We start from the raw sequence: 12,342 nt of genomic DNA, 5'->3' as shown, positions 1-12,342 counted from the left end.
AAAAATGCTGAAATATTTAGGAATTTGAATACAGCTCTTAGCCCTCAAACAAGCCATGACAGCTAAAAAAAAGCTAGAAAAAAAACAAGTCATGACAGCTATGACAGCTATCGATCGACAGTGACAATGTCAATCCAAATGATGTGTGATAGATTTAGATCTTTAGCTGTCATTATCATCAGAAAATTAGAGAAAATGCAGATAGAATGATTTTGTATCACTTAAGTTATAGATTATTTTCTAAACAAATTAAAGGGTGTTAGTTATCAAGTTTTTATTTAATAAGTAAGATAAAGATTTTAGAAGGTGAAAATATAATTGTTCTAGGTAACATGCCAAATTACGCCAACATAAATAATTGTATATTTATTGTTTACGAATGACGTGTAATGTTTCCAACGGCGGACTCTGAAATTGAAGATATTACACGGGGCACGTCAGTGAACAGTAGACCAAGTTCAGATAGCAATGAGCGAGACTCTTCGGAAAATACGCAAGTGGCTAAACCGAACATTAACCGGGAGTTAACCCTCAATATGCTTATTAAAGAACTAGTGTTTTGTATTGCTTTAGCAGTAACCACATACGGAGCCTTGCATAACACGTAAGTTGTATTTTTTTATAAATAATTATTTTTCACACTTTAATTAATGAAATAAAATATCATAAATAATTTACAATTAATGTGTTTATATTAAATCCTAGAGTTAAACAGGTGAATGATATTTCAATTCATTAGTATTAATAGTTTAGACCATAAAGTATTTTGTTTTCAACAGCACCTGTGCAAATAATAAGTCTTTATTATTATTGTTAGGGTGAACACTATATTGAGTAACATATAAACTTCACCTCAACAATATATAGTGTGCATAACTCTCAATATGCTTGCTATTAGAGTCCTTGTGATTTACACTGTGTTAGTAAATACCACAGCCCAAAAAAATAAGTAAGTCAATTTTGTAAGATATGTTAAATTTAATTCTTTTTAATGAAGTATGTATCTGAAGTTTTTATTTTTATATATTCTATAAATAATATATTAGCTGTATCATTTAAACATGAACAACCCTTCAACTAAGCTTGTTATATCTTTTTGTAGTTTGTAGTCCAACTGGCCTTAGGCCAATGTCTTTCAGATTTGGGTCAGGTTGCATAAATATGGAGTCACAGAGGTTTCATTAACTTTCATAAGATCTTGAATTTTCAGGGTCAGATATGATCAAATATTAGATTAATACTGAATAATGAGTAAGGTTCATTTTTTTTTATACTAAAATTATGCTAGTTGTGGTAATGGATTTATTAGTAATAATAATTATTTATTTACTAGTAGGCCCAGTCAAGCTTTACTTTGACTTATGTAAACTCTAGGCTGTCTTTTAAGTACTTACTACAACAATCCATCCATTAATACATTTCAGAGGGATTATTAAATTAGATAAAAGTGACCTTTTATCTAATAATCATAATTGATACCCACTGATTTCAAGACCTGGTATTTTATGAATTAATTTATCAGATAATAATTCTTAATTAAACAGATAGAGTTTAAAAACTTGTATAAATAGAATAATAAAAACCATTTTTGACAAACTATCAATAATACATGTATACAAAAGGAATTAACGGATAGGCAAAGATTATTATTTATCAAGGTTTTAATGTTCTCTTTTTATTGAATTTAAATGTCAATATAAAAATGGCACATACACACTGTAATAATAAAAGTATTAATTGTATATATAATTGCCCATAAGTGAAACCAGTTTTTATAAACCTGTTCCATAATATGCTCTTCAAAATAAATAAAAGCAAAAGGCATTCATTGCGAAATATTGTCAACAGCACGTTCTTTGTGTAATTGTGTACAAATATGTAATTTGTTAGGGAGGAACTAAAATTAGTAGAGCTTCTCTAAGAATAAACTAGGAATAAGGGAGTACAAAGTTGTGGGCATCCATTAGTGTTTAATATGCGTTCTTAAGAGCTAGTTTTGATATTTTATTTGTTTATTTTCCAGACCTTCAAAAGTATCAAAAGTTCCTCAGCCAGAGAGATTTTTTTTATCAGACTCGGTAGTGACTGACTGGTACAGGGGCCAGCTAAGCAATGCTCTATCCTCTATGAGCTTAGAGGATATATCCTTTGTTATGTACTATGCGCCGTGGGATGCTGAGTCTCAATTTGTTAGGGGAGAGTTTGAAAAAGCAGCCAATATATTAAGTGACAGGGTAAGGAAGAAATAACCATGTTATAATTTCACTAATTTTGGGAATCACTTGATTGAAAAACTAATATCACTGATCTATACTAATATTATAAAGCTGAAGGGTTTGTTTGTTTGTTTGTTTGATTGAACGCGCTAATCTCAGGAACTACTGGTCCGATTTGAAAAATATTTTCAGTGTTAGATAGCCCATTTATTGAGGAAGGCTATAGGCTCTATATTATCCCCATATTCTTACGGGAACGGGAACCATGCAGGTGTAACCGCGCGGCTTCAGTTAGTATGTTGATAACATAAAGAGTACCTAGTTGACAATTTTAGAGTATTTCTAACTCTAGTTTGAAACATCTGTAAAAGTTTATATTTAATGAATGCTTGTAATGTAACTTTATCACTGAAGTAGTATTTTGTAAATAGCTTAAATACAGTATTAAATTCCTTCTTTTTTATGTACATTCTATTTTGTATTACAAATTAACTTACAAAATATAATTTTGTAGGTACATTTTGCTGCCATTAATTGTTGGAATCCTGGCAGTGAATGCAGATTGCAACATAATAAAATACCATCATGGCCTATATTAGTGGCATACACTGTCACCTCAAGAGGGGTTTTGTACAAAGGTACAAACATGTAGTTTTTCTCTTATTCATTCATCTTAATTATAGATAACTTTTCACAGTAGTGTCCTGACTGGTTGAGCAACTATAACTCGTAGTTTGGTAATGGATTCACTTAGACGTAAGTGTTTTATAGCTCATGGTCAAATATCATTTTAGTGCTTTAATATTAAGAGTACATACAGCTCACAGCATCACCATATAATGTAACACCATCCATTTGTTAAGTCCAGAAACTAAGAATTTTATCCATTAATTGCTAAAGCCCATTTCAGGGCCAGGCCAAGAATTACTTTGAAGGAAGATAACGCCATATTTCAGAGCTCCAATCAGGACTACACTCAGACCAATTATTGTATAGGACCTGCCTCGCTATACATTATTTTTCTGTCCAAGTATATGATCAACGATCAAATGCTATTATAAAAACTGTCTCTATAGTATCAATGTTTCATAGTTGTAATCATGTTTGTTGGTTAAAGACTTAAAAATGCCTTTTTGTGTATTTGAATGGTGTATAAAACAGACAAAAACTTCTTGTTTAGTATATATTTTATACCTAATCTAAGCTCTTTTTCTTCAGAAAATTACAGACAATTTTGTTCGTGAATTTGGGTGTAATACAAGTCTTTCTATATTTGGTCTGAGGGACTTCATGATGTTTAAAAGCATTGACATATCACCTAAAACTAGTAATTAGAATTAAAGCTGGTCTAGTTTAATTATAGTAGGGTTTGAATATTGGCTAATAACTGCTTGTCATCAAATTTTATTAATTTTATTGCTTTTTTTAACAGGACCACGAAATGCAGAAAGCATGGTCAAATTTTTGGAGTTAATAATGAAACCACTAGAAAAAATATCAAATACAGAAGACCTTGTTAATTTATTATCTATATGTGATGTAAGTGTTGCCATATTACAACTAGTGTTGGACATTAAAAATAAACTCATGATTTTTTTTAGATAGTTTTTTAAGTATTTTTTTTTTACAGGCTGTGGCAGTAGGGTTTACGCCGTTGACAGGCACGTCTCGATCTTACAACATATGGTACAATGTGGCACTGAAGTTTTATGAATTTGACCCTATTGGCGAGTTATGTTTCGGTGCAGTTACATCGGGAGACCTAGCATCTGATCTTGGGGTTGACAGTCTACCAAATGCCAGACTCATGTTGTGGAATGATACAAAGGTGTCTTTTGAATGTATTATTTCTATATTTTTTAAACATTTTTAACAATGCTTATAAAAAAATATAATAAAATCTTTTTAACAAAAAAATTCAACCAACTTCAAAATCACAAAAATAAACTAAAAAGCGAAAAATAACATTGTATGTTTCACCTTTTGATCACTTAGAAGGCGGCACCAAGCCAGTGACGTATTAATTAAAGCCGTTTCTGTAAAAACTGTCTGAAAACCTAAAGTTTGATGATATAAACGACTTGAGTTAATGCATCACTGTGGTACCGCTTTGCAACTGATCAGAAGCATGTACAATGTTATTTTTCGCTTTTTAGTTTATTTTGTGATTTTGACGTGGGTTGAATTTTTTTGTTAAAAAGTTTTTTTCCTGTTTTTACTGTGTCCAAGCATAGTGATCGAATGCGCCACAGTACGGGCAATTTCGTAATTTTCATTTTAACACAAAATTACTCAACCATTTTTCATGAAAATAAAATGAATTGGGAATCTCCTCCTTTTTTTTAAGTCGGTTAAAAACTAATAAGGGACGCTGTTATAAATTTTCAAAGCTTTTGCTTGGCTGTTATATCCCTAGATCCAACAGCAAAGTGAAAAAAGCATTTTAAGATGTAGATTTAAGCTTTTCGCTATAAGACTGATAAAAGACTTATTACATATATACATAAATAAATTTTAAATTTTTAGACTTAAACTCTACTTAGGAAAAAAACTCAATTGTTATCAACAATAATAAAACACGAAGAATTAAATATGATATTTTTCAGGAATACAAATCAGAAGACTCCAATCAATCGTGGAATGAAACAATCCTTGCAAATTGGTTGTTGGAGAACTTTTCTCAACCTGTAGCAAGAATTATACCCATGTGGAAGAAATCGTTAAACTTCAATAGATATGCGGACGGCAACCCCATGCTTATTCTATTCACACCTCTCAATCCACTTTATGAACAACTACCTTCATATGCTCTGGTAAGTATTTTTGTATATATTCTGTTAAGATATTCACGTTTATATTTCAAGAAAAAGAAAAAAAAATCAGGAAATAACTGCTATTTCTTTTGCATATTTGTTTCTACTATGATAATTATATAATTTCAGTACTGTGGAACAAAATTAGTAGTAGTATGGTCACATATGCCTTATGGATTTTTAATTTTTATAATAAATTGTATTTATTGCAATTTATCTCTGTAGAGCGTAGATAAGTTCCATTTCCTCGTCGTCCACAAAAAGCTGTAGCGTTCTAATATTCTGCAGATAATATCGCATATTGTTATCAAGCTTTGGAAATAGATAACTGCTAGTTTCGGCTTTGTATAATGGTATCACAGTTACACACACAAAATAGCGTAAACTAAAAATATCTCGTATGTTATATGTAAAATTTAACCTTCTATTCCAGGAAGACGGTTTCCCTTTGGGGTGTAACTAGTAATGACTAGTAATAACACTAGCCTATGTTTCGTGATCACTTTATATTAAAACGTTTCGTAATAATGCCGATTGATAAGACCTTTACACAAAGACTATTTTTAAACGAACTGACATGACGACGTAAGCTTTTTTGTGCGCGTCCACTGCTCTTTGTGTCGCTACAAACGTGCACTTAAGCCTTTTACTGGCGTATCTGCAATTTTGTAGCGCTACGTACTCGCGGATTTGTGCGTAGGTCACAACATGCCAGTAGAGACTTTCTGAGTCTCCTAATCTAACGTTGCAAAACATTACTTAATTAATAGTTACACACAATTTCCAATTTTCAGCTGCGTGAGGTGGCAATGGAGTATTACACATGCAAAAACAACGCAAGTAACGAATGGACATCAGAACTTATAAAACTGCAGCAAGTGAAAAGACTATTGTATCACAAAAAAAGTTTCATGAAATTCTGCCAAGAGTACAAATACAACAAGCCAGTCAAAAAAGCTACGCCACAATATAAAAAACCGATTGTATCGCAAAATAACAAATACCCATGGATAAATGTTACGCAAAAAAACCAGAAGACTGGCATGGCGAATTTCCTTCTAAAACAAGGATTGGCTTTGTCTAAACTTATAGAGAGATCCAACGATTATTCTGCACTATGGTCCACTTTGGGTTTCCTGGAGAATTGTGGTGAAAGTTCTTCCCAATCGTTACCTGCTGAAAAGGGTTTTTATGAAAACTATGAGAAGTGTCAGTCTTTTGAGGAGCAGTTTAACAATGACCTTGAAATGGAACAGGAAGAGTAAGTCTTATTTAATAGTTTATAGGCACTGTAAGGGATATTGGACGATTAAAAAGAAATATTGAAATGTATTCTAATATAGGTCTTAAGGCTAACTACTGTCAAGTCGGTTAACAACAAAGAGTTGATCCAGTATTTAGGATATTATAGACTTTTTGCAATTACTTGTAAGTCTGATGTGTGTTTTCGTTAAAACTCAATTTACCTGTTATTTAGTAATACGAGCAAATTACTATTGGTTTAGTACTATTACATGTGAGTTACTGTCACATATGTTACTCCAACTATTACTATAATTAAGTACAATCAGTGGCAGATTTACAAATATGCCGCCAGTTTTAAATATTAAAGTTTTGCCGCCCCTACTGTCTTCTGAAATTCGATACCGTAGTTGGCAATCATATTTGTTACATATTTTCAATAACTTTGCTTATTAAATATTTTAGTAGGACAAAATATTAAAATTATCAAAAGTAGAGTTTTCATATTATTTCTGAAATACAAAACTATTTGGGCCTTATTTGCCTCCTTCTGAAATCTGCCTCTCTAGGCTGCAGCCTACTTAGCCTACTGAAAAAACCGCCGCTGAGTACAATAAAGCTGTTTAAATAGATAACTAAATGAATTTCAGCGTTGAAACATCGATGCTGCCTTACGACGACGACCCGTTGTCAGCAGAAAGCCTGTGGCATGAACACGTGAAACATTTCTGTAGGCGAATGCTTTTCGCACACTCAGTGAGCCCGCCCGTGTCGCCAGCGAAAGTGTCTCACGGGAACATTACCCACATCCATGGCCCGGCGTGTGACACCAACTACACTATATCTATGATCGCTGTAGATAGCTTCAGGAATTACCATTTCGCTGAGTCTCTTGGTGTAGATATCAAAAACAAAAAGGATATGACCGCTGTAGTCATATTGGATAGCAAGGTATTTATGGCATTTGTGTTTTAGATTAGCAATGTTTTACAAGATTTAATTTTACTGACTCTGTTGGTATGTGTGGGTCAAGTTCTGAAATCTAAATTAGAACCATCCTCACGTTTGATTCAGCACATTTTTGGATATTTTCCTGAGATTTAGAGTAACTAAAAATGGCTATATGGTTAGTCTGTACGCCGTAGAAGTAGGTGCGAGAGGATTAAAGCTTGTTTTTATAGTATCTATACATAACACCAATACATACCGGTGCAATGTCATGTAGAAACCAAAATAGGTGTGAATTTTCATCGTATTTAATTTAGCCCACTTCCATCTTAGATTGCATCATCTCCTACCATAAGATGAGATTGCAGTCAAGGGCTAACTTATAAAGTTTTATTTTTCTCTCTTTGGATCTGTGATCAGTCGTTAGACTTTAAGCAAGTGAGTTGTGAGACTTTAAGGCGTTAGTTAGTAGGTTAGTTTCTGACAGGAGAGCCATAGCTCTGCCGTCACCTAGTCATCGAGCACGTCAGCTCGCTTCAGGCGTTTGATTCGCGGCGCTACCATCAATGAGCTAGCGAGGCGATTGGGATGTCGCGTTAGCCTCTCTTTATGCTTTTTGCAGTTAACTTATAAAGTATAATAAAAATAAACGTGGATATGGGTGTGTTTCAAGAAATCCATTGTAAAATGTAATAACCCTAACTCTAACTATACTATTTCAGCACGAAAGTCAATACGTCCTGTCAGAAGAGTACACAGCGAAGTCTATCAGAGACTTCATCTACAACTTCACTCAGAAGCGTCTGAACCGCACGCTGCGCTCGCGCATAGACGACGCCACGCACACGCACTACTTCGGCTCGGTCGGCGGCACCGAGCCCGACGGGAAGGACGACAGTGCGGTGCATATTGTAGATCTCACGACGCACACGTTTCAAGAAGTCGTGAGAACGCCTGGAACGGTGAGAAAATATATAGTTTTGTGGAAAAATCGTGTATTCAATTATCCATACTAATATTAAAAACTAGAGCACGCCCGCCACTTAGTCCGAGTGAAATTCAGTTTTTTATAAATCGCACAGTAACCATGGATTTTTTCGATATAAATAGTACCTAGTCATTAACCTTTATATTTCAATGAAAGTCCCATGTAAATGGGTTAAACTGTTTCAAAGATAAGCCCGGACAGAACAGACAGACAAGACCGTCAGCCAAACCACACCAGACCAGTTTCAAATTTCAACCAATTACTGGCATATTCTAATAAAGTGACGTTAGCTTTAGCTGCTTATTTATATCAGTATCACAGTAGAATATATAAAAACAGAATAGAATATATCTTCTCTTTTTCTTACAAAATACCTATTTAAATTCACTTGTTCACTTTAGGACGATCATTTGTTGACCACGGTATGTTGCTAGAGAAAATGCATCGGCCATGTATAAATGTTAATTTCAGGTTATTTAATATTCGCAGGTGACCGTGCTGGCCGTGTGCGGCGGCGGCTGCGGCGCGCTGGTGTCGCGCGCGCTGGTGCAGGCGGCGCGCGTGCTGGCGGCGTGCGGCGTGCGCGTGCAGCCCGCGCGCATCGACGCGCTGCGCCACGAGCTGCCGTGGCAGTACACGCCGCCCGCGCACCCCACCCTGCTCGTGTTCCCCGCGCACAGGTGCGTGTGTGTGGTAGCCTAAGTGTCGTTGCACACGGGCCACACGCGACAGCCACAAACTCCGCTACAAGATGCAACAAGGGGCCACAAAAGTAACTGAAGCGCGCGACAGGAACTTGCGGTCGGTGGTCGACACTTGTGGTCGGTGGCTGCTACTTTTTTAACCCACACATGCAGTATCATAATCGCGCGAGTGGAGTGTTGCGGCGTTTAGTGGCCGGTGCGGGCCACAAGAAGCGAGCAGCGACGATTGTAGCGTGTGGCGGCCACCAGCGTCAACCTATAAAATGTATAAAATGTGTGCGGCGAGTCCATATAAAATGTATGAAAACTACAGGAAATATGCCGGTAGCGGAGTTTTGCGATTGTGGCCGGTGGCTCGTGTGCGGGAGCCCTAACGCTAGCCATTCACGGAACGACTTACTTGTGCAAGTCTAAACTTGCGCTACTTTGATGTAATAGTAATCTGTATAGACTTTAATGGTACAGACGAATTAATCACAAACGTTCTTTAACGAAATAAACCTTGAGTTTTTTGCACAAACGCGCTTAATGTCATCTTACCACTACATCTAAAGGCAAATACCAGTTAGTTGGGCCTCAAAGCGTCGCGGAATTGTTATTGGTTTTACACATTGAGTACGTCATCACTCGTAACACATTTCTGTTTATTCATGTTGTGGCTTGTGTTTTTACACTTCCAAAATGAAAACGAAGGCATAATTAAGGGATTAAAACAAAAAAAAAAAACAGTAAACTTCTTACGTACTAAAATATGTCTGCGTGCGATGTTACGTCTTTAGGTAATGACATAAAATTGTGGGTTCTTTAGTATGGAGGGGCCCATCTAACGATTTATATCGATGGCTAATACACTTCTTGCAATAGCTTGAGTATATCTGTAGTTTTGTGGCGTGTGATGTCCGCAGGCGCGGCGAGGCGGAGAGCCGCGCGTTCCCCGGCGGCGAGCGCGTGACGGCCAGCGGCGTGGTGGCGCTGGTGCTGCGCGAGCTGGGCGCGCCCACGCACCTGCGCGTCAGCCTCGCGCTCTGCGCGCACTCCAAGGTATGTCCCGCTGCTGACTTTATGACGTCTCGGAAATAAGTAACATATAGTATGATAAAATCACAATCATAGTTATGTCCTACCGCCGCGCCTAATTACCTCTGTATCCATCCCAGCCCATCAACTGATCAGAGTGGGCAGCCGGGTATTCGTAATACAGCGCTACACCGCGAAACGAAAGCCTGCAAAGAATTGGTTAGATAGGCAATGGATACTTTTCGAAGTGTCGCGAGTTGACCTGGGTTGGTTGACCTTAGCTGACGGGCGATATGCATGTGTAATGTCTCGTGTAGGTCGACAATTGTGTATTTCAATGTGTTCACCCGTCTGCAGGCCACAGCAATCCGCTACCAGCTACAACAATGCACTTCAATATCCAGAATAATTTTATTGTCCACTACCGCGGCAAAAGTTATAGTTAGTTATCCAAATTCACACGCGCTCAAACTTCGTCAAGTAGGCCACAGTAACGCAATAAGAAAGGTCATACGGAAACCAAAAAAAAAACTAATTCTCCGACATAACTCCACGCGTTTTTCTACGGCGGACAGCAAAGCAATAGACAACAGACAACTACAAAAACTTGGCGGCCGCAGCAAAAGTTCGCGGTAACCTCAGCAGTGAGCCCAATATGGGTTGATTATGATGATGATGATGAGTTAGACAATGACGCGGGCCTCCCACCCACCCGAAGTCACTTAATTTTTGTATGACCTGTGCCATTTTTGTATGGACCGGTACAGAGTCGTCGTCAACAACCCATATTCGGCTCACTGCTGAGCTCGAGTCTCCTCTTAGAATGAGAGGGGTTAGGCCAATAGTTCACCACGCTGGCCCAATGCGGATTGGCAGACTTCACACACGCAGAGAATTAAGATAATTCTCTGGTATGCAAGTTTCCTCACGATGTTTTCCTTCACCGATTGTGACACGTGATATTTAATTTCTTAAAATGCACACAACTGAAAAGTTGGAGGTGCATGTCCCAGACCGGATTCGTACCCACGCCCTCCGGAATCGGAGGCAGAGGTCATATCCACTGGGCTATCACGGCTCTTAGTAGCCTCAATAGCTCAACGGTAAGAGCAGTTGGATTCCTCACCGAGTTACAGAGTCACCCGCACCTTATTTCGGAGACTATACAAAAGTGGCACGGGACGGGAGGTGTTTACATAACACCTCCCGTTGCCGTCTTGTCCACGTCCTGACACCGTTTCGCATATCTCTTCAATATATTGATACTTTTCTCACGTTTTTATTTTTGTAATTCTAACAGATAACATCAGAAAAAACGTCGTGCTTGAGGAACATGAGGGAACACGTGACTACGGCGATCAGCCGCAACCTCAAGTACTGGCGGAGAACCGAACTGACTGACCTTCGTGCGTCACTGTTCAAAAGACTGGAACATCTGCACGACGTCGCTCTACAGCTCAGCCTCTTTCACATCACTGATCTCAGACAACAAACAGACAAACAAAACACATTACTACAGTCCCTCGATAGATTAGCTACAATATGGGACATCGATGAGACTCTATTAAGAAAAAATGTCATTCCTAAACCTATAGTTGCAAGATGATATTATATGTACATTGTAAATAGTGTATTTATTGTATTGCTCATTGTATATGTATCTATAAAGACGTTGTTTATTTTAAGATAATAAAACTGTTACAAAAATGTTGATGAAACACTTCTTTTTATTCTTAAAATGCAATCTCCCAAAGCCACCATGGCCCACACTCTAGGTCCTCACCTGCCAACCTAAGGTAGGAGCATGGACTGACAAACCTACTTTTATAAAATGGTAAAGATCTGGCTAAAGTGGCGTCTGCCTTCGATTCGGAGGGTGTAGGTTCGAATCCGGTTTGGGGTATGCATTTCCAACTTTTCAGTTATGTGCATTTTAAGCGTAGATTAATCAATAATATACAGACGGAGCGTACCGTACAGGACGGTGTCGTAGCCGCTCCAAATACGAAATTCAAAAAGTAATACATTCTCGAGTCAGTACGACACGAACCGTCGCATATTTTCAATATTATTCAAGAAAATGGTGTCTTATGTTTTAAATATTTTAAAAACTACACAAAAACTTAAGAAATAAGATGGAGTATTTTTTATTGATTACTATAATAATTTACGTAATTATTGTTGTTGTACCGACTCTTGAGTGTTAAATTTTGAAATACAAATTATGAAAAATGTTTGTATAAGCGGTTGTCAAGGAGACGCGTGACGTTTGTTTGTTTTTAATGGGTTTCACCGGCTTCAGTACGTTGCTTGTAAAGACTCACTATGGTTATTGTGATTTTAAGAAATTAAAATATCACGTGTCTCGGTGAAGGAAAAACATCTCGAAAAAACCTGCATTTGCGCGCCATTTG

The 12,342-nt window shown here is 37.1% G+C and overlaps 1 protein-coding gene across 2 annotated transcripts; it reads left to right on the top strand.

The window, feature by feature from the left end:
* The first annotated feature begins 174 nt into the window (after positions 1-174).
* Positions 175-11,646, top strand: LOC112048139 (thioredoxin domain-containing protein 11). Of its 2 annotated transcripts, XM_024085539.2 has the most exons (12): positions 175-604; positions 2,024-2,234; positions 2,731-2,854; positions 3,649-3,755; positions 3,847-4,044; positions 4,823-5,029; positions 5,824-6,290; positions 6,922-7,222; positions 7,942-8,181; positions 8,697-8,887; positions 9,817-9,952; positions 11,229-11,646. In XM_024085539.2, the coding sequence occupies exons 1-12, from the start codon at positions 390-392 to the stop codon at positions 11,532-11,534; spliced, it is 2,703 nt and encodes a 900-aa protein (XP_023941307.2). In that variant the 5' UTR covers positions 175-389; the 3' UTR covers positions 11,535-11,646. The 2 variants fall into 2 exon arrangements, with proteins under 2 accessions (XP_023941307.2, XP_023941308.2); XM_024085540.2 differs by lacking the exons at positions 175-604; positions 2,731-2,854 and having other exon boundaries at positions 2,108-2,234.
* Positions 11,647-12,342: the final 696 nt, after the last annotated feature.

This window comes from Bicyclus anynana, chromosome 11, assembly GCF_947172395.1.
Source record: "Bicyclus anynana chromosome 11, ilBicAnyn1.1, whole genome shotgun sequence".
In the NCBI taxonomy this organism is placed as follows: Eukaryota; Metazoa; Arthropoda; class Insecta; order Lepidoptera; family Nymphalidae; genus Bicyclus; species Bicyclus anynana.
The sequence above is the reverse complement of the archived record's forward strand: the minus strand, read 5'-3'. Positions and strand labels throughout refer to the sequence as shown.

Coding starts and splice junctions, on each gene's coding strand:
- LOC112048139 (XM_024085539.2), top strand. CDS start 390: ATGTTTCCAACGGCGGACTCTGAAATTGAAGATATTACACGGGGCACG. Junction 2,235..2,730: donor CCAATATATTAAGTGACAGG/GTAAGGAAGAAA, acceptor ATAATTTTGTAG/GTACATTTTGCTGCCATTAA. Junction 4,045..4,822: donor TGTTGTGGAATGATACAAAG/GTGTCTTTTGAA, acceptor GATATTTTTCAG/GAATACAAATCAGAAGACTC.